At 44.4% G+C, this 12,284-nt stretch overlaps 2 protein-coding genes across 2 annotated transcripts in view; both read right to left on the bottom strand.

Annotated features, from left to right (window-relative positions):
- Nucleotides 1–1,203: 1,203 nt before the first annotated feature.
- On the bottom strand, nucleotides 1,204–6,570 carry LOC146860923 (uncharacterized). The gene is made up of 6 exons (XM_085646190.1): nucleotides 6,513–6,570; nucleotides 5,452–5,762; nucleotides 4,872–5,046; nucleotides 3,714–3,745; nucleotides 2,512–2,689; nucleotides 1,204–1,514 (listed from the first exon to the last, which is right to left on the bottom strand). Exons 1-6 carry the CDS (start codon nucleotides 6,568–6,570, stop codon nucleotides 1,204–1,206), a joined length of 1,065 nt encoding a protein of 354 aa, XP_085502316.1.
- A 1,475-nt stretch (nucleotides 6,571–8,045) lies between these two features.
- The window catches only part of LOC146860924 (mucin-5B-like), a 41,053-nt gene continuing 36,814 nt past the window's right edge, over nucleotides 8,046–12,284 (bottom strand). Inside the window, exons 24-27 of the mRNA XM_085646191.1 lie at nucleotides 11,436–11,672; nucleotides 11,004–11,163; nucleotides 9,865–10,754; nucleotides 8,046–9,286 (exon numbers count right to left, since the gene is read on the bottom strand). Coding sequence (XP_085502317.1) covers nucleotides 8,046–9,286; nucleotides 9,865–10,754; nucleotides 11,004–11,163; nucleotides 11,436–11,672 — 2,528 coding nt within the window. The remainder of the gene's footprint in view (nucleotides 9,287–9,864; nucleotides 10,755–11,003; nucleotides 11,164–11,435; nucleotides 11,673–12,284) is intronic.

Consider the following 12,284-nt stretch of genomic DNA (forward strand, 5'->3'; position numbering starts at 1 on the left):
ACGAAAAATGCTTGGAGTGCAGTGTTACTGCACCTTCTCTAAGAACTCCACGTAGATCAGAGATCAGTTCTGGGAATAATTCAGCATTCTTAACATCTCAAAGTCCATGTTTCTTGACTCGGCAGTATCTCTCACGAATGGCAATGTAAACACAGTCAGCTTGACAATACAACTATACAACTTCACTACTGCTATTAGCAATACTAGCGGGAGAGGGGAGGAGGTCGCCGGGGGTGGGGGGATTGCAATTTAAAAAAGAAAGCTAAACTTTAGCTTACCAGACCAGGTCCGGACCGCGCAGCGCCTCTCTGCTTCTCGGCCGGGTCCCGTTGGCGCCTCTTCTAACTTAGGAACAGGCAACAGCACTGGTTGGCAACCCCTCTAAGCCAATACTGATGCTGCTCCAGCAGCGCCAGCATTGGCTTAGAGCAGGGTGACTCACCGCCCGCCTGCCCATTAGGAGACCGAGGTTTGAGCCTTTGCTCAACCCTCGCTCTCCTAATGGGCATGCGCCAGCCACAGTAGACAGTAGTGCGCATGACTGGGCACGGAGCGAAAATTCGCCTCCTTCACCCAGCATGCGCACTGCTGCCTGCTGTGCGCTCTGCGCCACCCCTGGTCTGCTGCATGTATTGTCAGTCACTCAGCAGCATGACGTCGGACCACCCTCCCCCTTCAGAATCTGAAGGGGGTGGGCAGTCCGAGTTCATGCTGTCTGCTGACTGTGACTGACATGATTGACGCAGAGGGAGCTGCCGGTGCGGGCGGCTTGTGGGGCAACGCCCCAGCGCCTTAATGGATGCACCGCCACTGTCCCTTCCTCTCTTGCAAAGCTCTCTTTTGTGACTAGGTTCTTGCGCTACTGCATGCATACGTTGAAAAGGAGCAGACTCAGGAATGGCATTTCACAGCAAAATAGTGTAAAACCAGCCATGCCCTTCCCATGAATTAATTCTAACGCCCAGTGTTAAAGTGCTTTGACTTTCACAACAAACTATTTTCTGTTCAGATCACGTGCACCTCCCAGATCAAGAAAAACTCTTCAGTTTCTTCTCACAGGAATCTACATCCCAGCTCAATAATATCTAGATATCTTGCTAGATTTCACCCACAAAACCCTCTAGTTTTAGGAAATTGTGAGATCTTTCGTCATGCATACGTCAAACGCACCCTGTTGTCACAAGACCAACCGGAAACCTTTGGTCATATGTCAATGCATGGCAGGCAATAGTCTGTGCAGTGGAAGTTGTCATAACAAATGTTTATTCTTTTAGATTTTAGGTAAACCCTTTGGGAATCTAAATCTACTAGATCAACCCAAGAACTCATATCTGAAACATTCAGGCTGCCCCTGTACTTTATGCACAGTCGTGACTCTGTACCACATGGTGAGAACCCAGAACACATACCACATTCCATCTTGGCGCAGCAGTCACTGGCTGAAAGGATGGCCGACAGCGTGAAACCAATCTCGCATTTCTTCACATCTGGATTGCACAGTATGGGGTTGCATTCTGTAAACACAAAGTAAAGGGGCATCGAAAACTTTTGCACCAAACATTAGTTACAGTCCTGGAATAATCAAGGCTGACATTGTATTGTAGCCAGAGACAGCCCTTCCAGCCACAGGGGCAGTGGTGCAAGATGTCTGGAGTCAAGAGAATAGAAAGTGTTAACTATTACAGCCATGGATTTCAGGCAAAACCACAAATTCTTAAAAATATTTATGATAATGGACGCCATCACTAGACACACTTATAGAAATATATATGTGTTAATCATCTATTATAAACGTGATCTTCACTTTCAGTGATTGGTTATTGGACATTCTGTCAAGTCTAGATATGGCTTCCAGGTATATCAATTCTAGCGATATGTAAAGCGAGCAGATATTTCTCCTGGCCATGGCTACACTAGACAAGGCTATCACCTGTTGCCACAAGTGGAAAGTGCACACTCTTTGCAGAGACAGCAATTAGTGGGTTGCTTTGGCTTGGTACACCACTTGAAGGTGGGATGGATTAGTATGGGTTCATCGTTTCAGTAGAACACGATTGTCTTGGCCATTAAAATAATCCCAGCAGGATAAGTAAAGGTTTGCCAGGTGAAAGTAGCACCGGTGAGTTAGTTCCACAGTCAAGCACTGTGGCTGAATGGTACTACTTTGACATGATGTGACATGCCAACGTGCCTTGCTTTTAACCCACCTATAATGCTGTTAGCAGACAGGCCGTACAATCCCTTTTCTCAAGTCACTTAAGTTGATCTTTTGGCACGTAAGTCACCCTCTTTAGTATTTCTGCCACGTTTGCGTTAGGTATGGGAGAGGAGGGGAGTTTAGTGAAATGTTCATCCAATAGTCATGATATATGGGATGGGACAAAAGGAGCAGGCAGCTAAGTCATCTTAAATTGGGGGAATGAGAAATTGGTGGGAATGTAAAATCAATGTGCGTATAGTCTGCTAAGCTGCCTCCCTCCTCACTAAGGGGCCAGGAAAGGAAGCACTTACTGCATGTCATTTCGGTGCAGCAGGGGTTATCTGGCACTGGGGACTCAACAAGCTCAAAGCCTTCCTTGTCACATGCTGGTGGAGTGGACTCTTGACACTTGATTTCCTCACACTGGACTGAAATGGTATTGATGTTGCAGGAGCATTTCTGGCAGTCGCTTGTCCATGACTCTCCCGGCTGGACCACAGGGTAAAAGAACAGGGGGTTAAAACAACCTTTGAGGCGATCGCACTCTGGAACATCAAGTATAAGAATACCATGGCACTCTGATACCAGCGACAAAGTGTCGAGGATCAAACTGCCAAAAGGTAGTGCATACAGGGAAGTATAAATGTACTGTTGTTAACCCCACATCTATGTATACCTTAGAGCTATATATATCGTGACTGTCTATATATGTGGAGCTAGGTAAAGAAAATCTATACATACTTATCTTTTGATATTTTAGTCCTTGGTATTTTGTCCATTATATTCAGGATGTCACAATATTTTGCATTTGATACTCAGAATATACACTCGTTAACCAATTGCGACAGTACCTCCGGGCTAAGGAGCACTTTTAAAGGTATCTAAGATGGCAGAACTTCCCCACGCAAGTCTCCTCCACCCCACCCCACCCCACTCATGAGAAATGTAAAATTGACTAGCCTTTACAAGCGATTGTACCTCGCTGCTGTGCAGAAAGGTCCCTGGTACAGCGCTTAACGGCGATGTGCATTATTTCTGTATGGTAAGGTATTGTATACCATTATGAGTTACTTCACTGTGAACCCCTAACAGAACCCTGAACAAAGCCGTAATCAGTGATTCCCCTATATGTCATGCAGTTCTAATGAAAACGTACTCCTCTGTATAGGCTTTTCTTTAAACTAGTTGCTACCAGCAGCGTTTCGACAGCAGAACTAACTTGGATAGTGGCCGACAAGGTGAGAGTCCAGATATAAACTGCGGTGAATGCTGCCTTCTACGCACACTGGTTACACAATGTTATACATACCATAACATGTAATTAGAGTGATACATTTTGGCTAGGGCACCACAAGGCACTGACATAGGAACGCACAGACACACATACAGACACACACCATGCCTGTCTCGAAAGAAGAGCTGAAACCAAAAAGCCGCTGCCCACCAGAGAATGTTATATATTTCGGATATGACATGAAAGCCAGTGCTAGTAAATGTACAATGGTGGACTCACCATTCTAGGTTTTCCGTCAGGTCCCACGCAGCCTGAATAAAGAAAGGAAAGGCTTTTACTTGAAGTTAATAACACATTCCACATGAAGGTCTTTAGAATTATAGCTACGTTTTTTACAGCCAACTAATGTCTAACAAGAACCACAGTTTATAGACGAAACCAAGTCAAGGGAAACCAGGTTGGAAATTCTGACAAACGAGCAACAAAGGAGCGGAAAGTGTGAGCAGTCCGTTCAACCAGTTCTTTTTAGGGGGGAATGGTTCTGCGGAAAGAACCTCAGCAGGATGCATGTAGGAAAGGATGAGATAGCTCTTGCGGGTGCATTCTGGATACCAAGCATCAGTGGATTTGTTCCTCACAGCGTGGGTAGGGCCTATGTTTTATTCCCCGAGGAGACTACCCATTAACAGCACAACCATCACCAATGGGAAGTTGCTGAAGCAGTTGGCAGAGACACTGACTGCAAAACTCGATTTTAGGAAGCACAGTTCTCTTAAGATAAAACCCAACTCCTCCATCGTGCAGCAAGGGACCACTGCCATCATCATGCTTTACTCTATAATGTGCATTTGTCCTAACACAATAGAAGTTACTAGTGTCAATCTATTTAATTCTAAAAGAGCCCAAAGGTAGTGACAGAGCACAGCCATGGTCTGACACACTGACACAGAAGCAGGGAGTACGTACTCTACTGTGTAAGCCAACACTGGCTTGACCACTCACTGCATCACACATTTGGAGCTGGAGGAATTTTCAAAATTTCTTAGCTATGTACTACAAAATGCAGTTTCCTGCCATTTTGTGTACTCGTTTCCTCAATTACCATAGAAGTAATCTATTCCCAATGCTGTGGATGTCTCAGCGCACCCAGACATGTAGTGGATGGGGTACCTCTGCCAATGCCCATGCATCCTTTAAATGTTCACATCAAAGGTTAACCTGGTGCGTGGCCAAAAAAAGAGGGAAAGGGGAAGGCACAAGACCCTACCTTCTGAACTTTACACAAGCATTGGTTCACTATTATATCTAGATTGTACATGATTCGTTGGCTGCTCATTGTCAGCAGAATGGTTTTGTAAGGCTTCAGGTGTGCAAAGCTGAAAATACGGGAGAGCGCGAGGCGCACCTTGTCTCTGCTTGGGTTTTGGCAGCACTTACTTTGACATTCGTACTGGAAGCAACAGCCTTTCTCGTCATAGACGTCTTTGGGAGCTAATCCACCCTCACATGTTATCTCCTTGACGGTTGGGCATTCAACATGCTGCAGGGTGATGTTCCCGCCAAGTTCGCAGGTTGCGTTAGTGCATTTGTTAATTTCCCATGTTTCACCAATCTGTAACAAAAAAGTGGTTTAAGTCTTTGAGGTAGAGACTCCCAAATATGCGTTATTCTTTTTTACCTAAGATTGAGTACTATTGACATCACGTCATATCAATTGTCCGGACAACGATGTCAGCATTTTTTATTTTACTTACTGGGTAGGGCATGGCAGTGTCTTCAGCACACTGAAGTTTGATAAATACCTTTAACAAGGAGTCCCAGCATATAAGGCACACATTTCAGAGAGGAAGCTCACATTATCTTCCCTTTACACCTCCATCCATTCAGAATTGTGAGACCAGAATTTGTAAGATATTATTCTATTTACCTTGAGAGTAAATAAACAAGGAGATCTGATCGAATAATAAACCCAAAAAAGCTCACTTGCAGGAACTGGCTGCCTGGTATATCAATTTACCTCTCTGTAGGGTTCTACACTTTCACAGCACTCGAGGACAGTGGCGTCCGGATGTTTGTGAGTGGTTGGCAGCGATCCTGAGGTTGAAGGTGTAGTGGTGGCGCCAGGGCTTTCCGTTGTGCTTGGGGTGGTTGCTTCAGTTGTACCTTCTGGAGTAACTGGTGTCACAGTAGTGATTGGCGAAGTGACTTGTGGCAGAGGGGTACCCGTGTTTATGCAGGGACCCTTGGACCTCACAGGTGTGCAGTCGGCACCGCAAATGGCAAAGTACAAGCAGCCTTCAGTATCTGTTGTATTGTAGATGACGCCACCTGAATGATACGAGAAGCACAATTGCTAGTGAGTGATGAAGTGACAACATTAGAAAATGAACAAGCAAAATAGTTCTTCTTTTGATGGTAAGAGCTGTATCACCAACAGTAACGAAACCCCTGCAATTTACAAACCCTCTCATTTACAATCTCTGGCATTAGATTTTAATGTCTTTGCCTTACCAATATGAGTTTTTACACCTTCTAATGTTAATCAGAATGCCCACATTTCCTTCCTGGAATCAAGGCTACTATTGACCTAAACATTTTTGCATTCACTACACTGACCTAATGACTGTATCGCAGCAAAAATATATATGTACTATTTTTAACTCCTGGTATACTTACTTATACTTTCACTGCAATGTAGTAAGTCAATATAGTTGACGTAATGTCATGTGATATAAAGCGTGAACTATAGTGACCTTCTACTGGAGACAGGCACTCTTAAGCAAAACAGATCATGCCCCTAAAACATTAGGTTCCATAAGAGCATTGTAGCCCCCAATGCGTGTCATGTAGGTGTTGCCTCTGCTGCTAAAATCTCATTTAACTAGTTTGACTGACCTGATGGTAGTCTTCAACAATATGACGTTAGATAGTTTGGGGGCGCACTCCTGGTTCCTCCCCCTATTTGTGTTTATACGACCTGACACTCTCTACTTAATGGTGCTGCAACGCTGCATGTGCTAGTCTTCAACAATAGCCACATTTTGACACGCACCCTTCTCCCAAATCTTATGAGTCTACCAGAGATCACATATCTAAGGCAAACTGACCACTTGTGGAACTGCAGTTTCTTCATCATGCTGATATTTTGTAAGCTGAGATGACTTTGCCCTTGATTGCTTTCATTACTGATGGCTGTAAAGTTTTCAAATCTGTTGGATTTGCATCTTAAGAGAATGGCTAGAGGCCAGCAGTGGAGAGACTCTGGTGGCAAGTTATGTTTTTCCATCCCCTTATTATCTTCACTTCTTTTGGATCAATGGCTCACAATCATTGGAGATCACCCTTTAAAATGAGAGCCCAGTTTAGAATCAGGTGGTTATGGGAAATCTGGTCAAACCCAGAAGAAATTCTAAACTCAGAGAAGCGTCCACGATAGAATTTTTTACCACCTAATGGTTTGTATGGTGGGCAAAATTCCAAAAGAAGATTCTCTTTATCATGCGTGTTTATCACTTCTTTCAGAAATTAGAGGACAGTCCACCAATGTAAATAAGGCACTACATGCAGAGAGGAGTGCTGAATCCTCGGTTGTGAGTCAGAAGTTGGGGTGTGCGAAGTTTTTATTACATTAGCAAAGTCTTGCATAAATCCTGATCATTGAGCTGTACTTATTTCACAAAATTTCACACTGAAAATGGTGGCACCATTTTCTCTTGAGTTTACAGTAAAATCATTTTTCTCCCCAACTTTCAAACTGGAATGGATATTGGAAATCGATTAATTGTTTTTTCACAAGTTTATAGGGTACTAATTTCATGTTAAATCCCACTTGCGTACAGCTGTGCAATCTACATTTAGTAATTGTAGAATTTGTGAAAAATACATGCAGAGCACTAGAATAAAACTTTGGGTCTTTAAACACCACTAGCCATAAGGCATGTTTCATCTTTTTCAGATAAATCCTTCCACTAAACCACATTTTAGGATAAGATATCCTTTTTAGAACGGGCACTCGAGTGATTTTTCTTTCAAAATGGTAAATCAATTCCTGCTCGAATGGAAATCATTAGTGTTATTTTTATTTGTATTTTTATCAAGGAAAAACAAAAGCTTTTGTTTTTCCTTGATAAAAATACAAATAAAAATAACACTAATGATTTCCATTCGAGCAGTGTCGTTGATGCTGATTATCCACTGACGTGGATCAATTAAGAAGGCACTACCCTCCATCGCTTCTTAACCTTAACTTTTCAATGGCTCTTGGGTGTAGCCATTTACGAGGACTGTGCCACATATAAAATTGGGCCTTAACGATTGTAGCGTCGCGAGTCCAGAACCTTCCACCCATACAGCAACCCTAAATTAATTCCTGTCTCAAAAGTCCACAGACATTTTTGTCTGAAAAGGCATATCCCACTATAATTGCTACTGTAGACTTTCATCGTCCAATCAGGATCCATCATTGTTAGTGCAATTTAATGCAGTGACTCTCCTTGAAACAAAAAAACGAATATTGATTAAATGCACAAATAATATAGGAATTGGTGCCTTAAAATACAATTGCTATCGTGTGTTTTTTCTTTTTGTTACCTCATTAACATGAAGGAATCTTCACTCACCAGGAGGAATCAGATTCTCGCCAACTTTGCAGTGGCAGGTAGTTGTGACAGAAGTAGTTGTTGACGTGGACGTTTCTGTGGTGGGAGTTGGAGAGGAAGGTGTGCGAATAGAGGTGGTAGGTGTTGCTGTATATTCGGGAGATGTGGACGGAGATTTTGAGGTGGTCTCTGCTGTAGTTGTCTCTGTAGCTGTGGAAGGAGTAGTAGTTGATTCTGTAACAATTAAAGTAGTTTCCTCTGTTGATGGCATTGTGCTACTGGTGGTAGTTGTGGGTGTTGTGCCAATGGGTGTTGATGGTGCTCCTGTAGCACCAGTTGTTTCTGTGATTGTTTCTGTGACAGCTGATGTTGGTGGGGCAGTTGTTTCTGTTGTTGTGGTTGCAGCTGTTGTTGCACAGTGTGTGGTATCACAGCATAGCACTCTAATCTTATAGTTATAACACTTCTTCATATCCTCCTCTCCAGTCTGGTCAGCATTATTACACACCAGCCCGGTTGTTACATTACATTTTACAATTTGCCCAATTTCAGCAATGTCCTTTTCGGGAAAGTTTACAGCCCGACACTCAATATCACTTTTTTTCTCTGATTTTGCACAAATAGTTTTTCCGGATGCTATTATATTTTCAAACTTTTCACTGTCACGATCATAAGGTTCTGAGGAGGGCTCCTTATCATCAAACCAATCAGACCATTTACAAAGTGGTTCACAAGCAGTTACCGATGGGGAAGTAGTTTCTGTGACAGCAGCTGATGAAGGTGTAGTGGTAGATACAGTGGTGGTTTCAGACGTAGTAGATCCTGAAGTGGTTGTCCCTGTAACAATCGTGGTACCAATGGTTGTGCTAGGTTCTGTACCAGGTGTCGATGAGGACCCTGTGCTACCAGTGGTTGTGGTTGCTTTTTTAGTGGGTGTTAATGGTGGTCCCGTAGTACCAGAGGTTGTGGGTGGTTCTGTACCAGGTGTATATTCTGTCCCTGTACTACCAATGGTCGTAGATGTTTCCGTTCCAGGTGTTGATGGTGTCTTTGTATGCCAGTGGTCGTGGTTTGTTGTATGCCAGGTGTGGATGGTGTCTCTGTAGTGCCAGTGGTTGTCTCTGTACCAGGTGTTGATTGTGTTCCAGTGGCACCAGTGGGTGTGGTTGATTCTGTGCCAGATGTTGATGGTGTCCCTGGAGTGCCAGTGGTTGTAGTTGGTTCTGTGCCTGGTGTTGGAGTCCCTGTGGTACCAATGGTCGTGGTTGATTCAGTGCCAGGTGTGGATGGTGTTCCTGTGGTACCAGTGCTTGTGGTTGGTTCCTTGCCAGGTGTCGATGGTGTTCCTGTTGTACCAGTGCTTGTAGTGGGTTCTGTGCCTGAAGTTGACGGTGCCCCTGTAGTACCAATGGTCGTGGTTGACTCAGTCCCCGGTGTTGATGGGGTTCCTGAAGTACCAGTGGTTGTTGTGGGTTCAGTGCCAGGAGATGATGGTGCTCCAGTGGTTGTAGTTGGTTCTGTCACAGATGTTGTTGGTGTCTCTGTTTTACCAGTAGTTGTAGTGTATTCTGTGCTAGGTGTTGATGGTGTCTCTGTTGTGCCAGTGGTCGTGGTAGGTTCTGTGCCAGGTGTCGATGATGTGCCGGTGGTACCAGTGGCGTGGTTGACTCTGTGCCCGGGATCAATGGTGTCCCTGTTGTACCAGTGGTTGTAGTGGGTTCTGTGCCTGGTGTTGGATTCCCTGTGGTACCAATGGTCATGGTTGATTCAGTGCCAGGTCTGGATAGTTGTAGTTGGTTCAGTGCCTGGTGTCGATGGTGTTCCTGTGTTACCAGTGGGTGTGGTTTGTTCTGTGCCAGGTGTTGATGGTGTTCCTGTAGTACCAGTTATTGTAGTGTATTCTGAGCCAGGTGTTGATGGTGTCTCTGTAGTGCCCTTGGTCGTGGTTGATTCTGTGCCAGGTGTTGATGATGTTCCAGTGGTACCAGTGGTCATGGTTGGCTCTGTGCCCGGGATCAATGGTGTCCCTGTTGTACCAGTGGTTGCAGTGGGTTCTGTGCCTGGTGTTGGATTCCCTGTGGTACCAATGGTCATGGTTGATTCAGTGCCAGGTCTGGATGGTGTTCCTGTGGTACCAGTGGTTGTGGTTGGTTCTGTGCCAGATCTTGATGGTGTCCCTGTAGTGCCAGTGTTTGTAGTTGGTTCTGTGCCTGGTGTAGAAGGAGTCCCTGTAGTGCCAGTGGTCGTGGTTGGTTCTGTGCCTGGGCTTGGTGGTACTCCTGTTGTGCCAGTAGTTGTAGTTGGTTCTGTCCCTGGTGTTGATGGTGCACCTGTTGTACCAATGGTGGTTATTGGTTCAGTGCCAGGTGTCGGTGGTGTTCCTGTCTTACCATTGGTCGTAGTTGGTTCACTGCCAGATGTTGATGGTCTCCCTGTCACATCAGTGTTTGTTGTTGGTTGTTTTTCTGTTGTTGTTGGTGTGCCTGCAGTGCCAGCGCTTGTAGTTGGTTCAATGCCAGGTGTTGATGGCGTTCCTGTCGTACCTGTAGTTGTTGTTTGTTCTATGCCAGGTGTTTTGAAGGTGTCTCTGTAGTACCAGTGGTTGTTGTTGGTACAGTGCCAGGTGTTGAGGGTGTCCCAGTTGTGCCGGTGGTAGTTTCTGCAACAGCTGATGTTGATGGGGCTGTTGTTTCTGTGGTTGGCCTCCTTGTTGTGGTTACTCCTGTTGTGGCACAGTGAGTGGTGTCACAGCATAGCACTCTCATCTTATAGTTATAACACATTCCTCACATACCCCTCTTTGGTCTGGTCAGCATTATTACAAACCAGTCCAGTTGTTACATCACACTTTACATTTTGCCCAAGTGCAGCAATGTCTTTTTCGGGAAAGTTTGCAGCCCTACACTCTATATTGCTTATTTTCGCTGATTTTGTACAAACTGTCTTTCCTGATGCTATTATATTTCCAAACGTTTCACTGTCACCATCATCAGGATCTGAGGTAGGTTCCTTATCATCAAACCAATCCGACCATTTGCAAATTGGTTCACAGACAGTTGAGGGTGGAGATGTCATTTCTGACACAGTGGTTATGGAGGGAGTAGTTGTTGATTCTGTGATTGTTGTAGTTTCTGAAGTTGTAGATGGAGGTGTGGTTGTTTAAGTAACAATTGAGGTTGTCCTAGTAGTGGTTGTAGTTGGTTCTGTGCCTGTAGGTGTTGATGCGGCCCCTGTAGTTCCTGTGGTTGTGGTTGGTTCTGTGGCAGAAGTGGTCATTGATGAAGGCGTAGAACCAATTGTGTGTCTTTTGTAGAACCACAAGGCACATAGGAACAACATAAAAAGCTGACCTGGTAATTGTCGCACTTGGGTGCGGGCGTCTGATCTTTGTTATTGCACTTACGTCCAGTGTGAGGGGTGCCCTCCACTACCTGACCGACTTCTTCCAAAGAGGAATCTGGAAAATCTGCAGCTCGACAGCGGACTTCTTTTGGCGTTTTACAAACCTTCTCCCCCTTTTCTTCCATTAACTCTAATGTCTCATAGTCTCCATCATTAGGTCCTGACCGTGGGTAACTATGATCAAGCCATTCTGTCCAGCTGCACACCTCATGGACACAGACGGTTGGAGTGGGTGGTGCTGTGATGGGCAGAGAAAAGGACAAACAATATTATCTATTATTTTACTCATTGAGAAAAAGAATCACATGTTCTCCTTTATGGCAGTACTTAACATGGTACTGTACAAATAATAGAGAAAATTAGTGGAATAGAACCCATTGCATGATTAAGTCAATTGGCATAAAAAACTGATAATTTAAAATGTTAATGAAAAGCTCAAGTTGGAATACATTGTAATGTTGTTTATCCCACTTGCTGCCAGATTCAAGTGCAGCTGCAATACCAAAGTAACTACATTGCCTCAACTATTCGCGATTTCCTCAAGTTCTATAGAATAAAAAGCTATACATCTCTCTCCCGCGTTTAATAGTTGGTGTCTCTGCAGTGACCCACAAATATTGAGTCAGGTAGCTCCAGTAGGCACTATGATTCTGGTACTGATGGTGCCTGCTCATAGGAAGTCACACAACCTTTGCTACAGAATGACTGCCCTCTGATAAGAAGGGGGAATCGTGTCACCAAACAGCGCCTGCAATGCTAAAGTAAGCAAGAGAATGGCATCTTAAGGTTTGCTGGTGCCAAAGCAGGAAATTACTCAGAAATAACAGTCTCTGTGCCAAACTACTGCCCT

The sequence above is a fragment of the Triturus cristatus genome, chromosome 3_1 (genome assembly GCF_964204655.1).
Source record: "Triturus cristatus chromosome 3_1, aTriCri1.1, whole genome shotgun sequence".
NCBI lineage: Eukaryota > Metazoa > Chordata > Amphibia > Caudata > Salamandridae > Triturus > Triturus cristatus.

Bases quoted from the DNA above. Each gene is read 5' to 3' on its own strand.
- LOC146860923 (XM_085646190.1), bottom strand. From the start codon at position 6,570: ATGATGAAGAAACTGCAGTTCCACAAGTGGTCAGTTTGCCTTAGATAT. The intron at 5,047-5,451 runs GTAAATTGATAT...TTTTTGTTACAG, and splicing joins GTGTAGAACCCTACAGAGAG to ATTGGTGAAACATGGGAAAT. The intron at 2,690-3,713 runs GTGAGTCCACCA...CCTGTGGTCCAG, and splicing joins CTGACGGAAAACCTAGAATG to CCGGGAGAGTCATGGACAAG.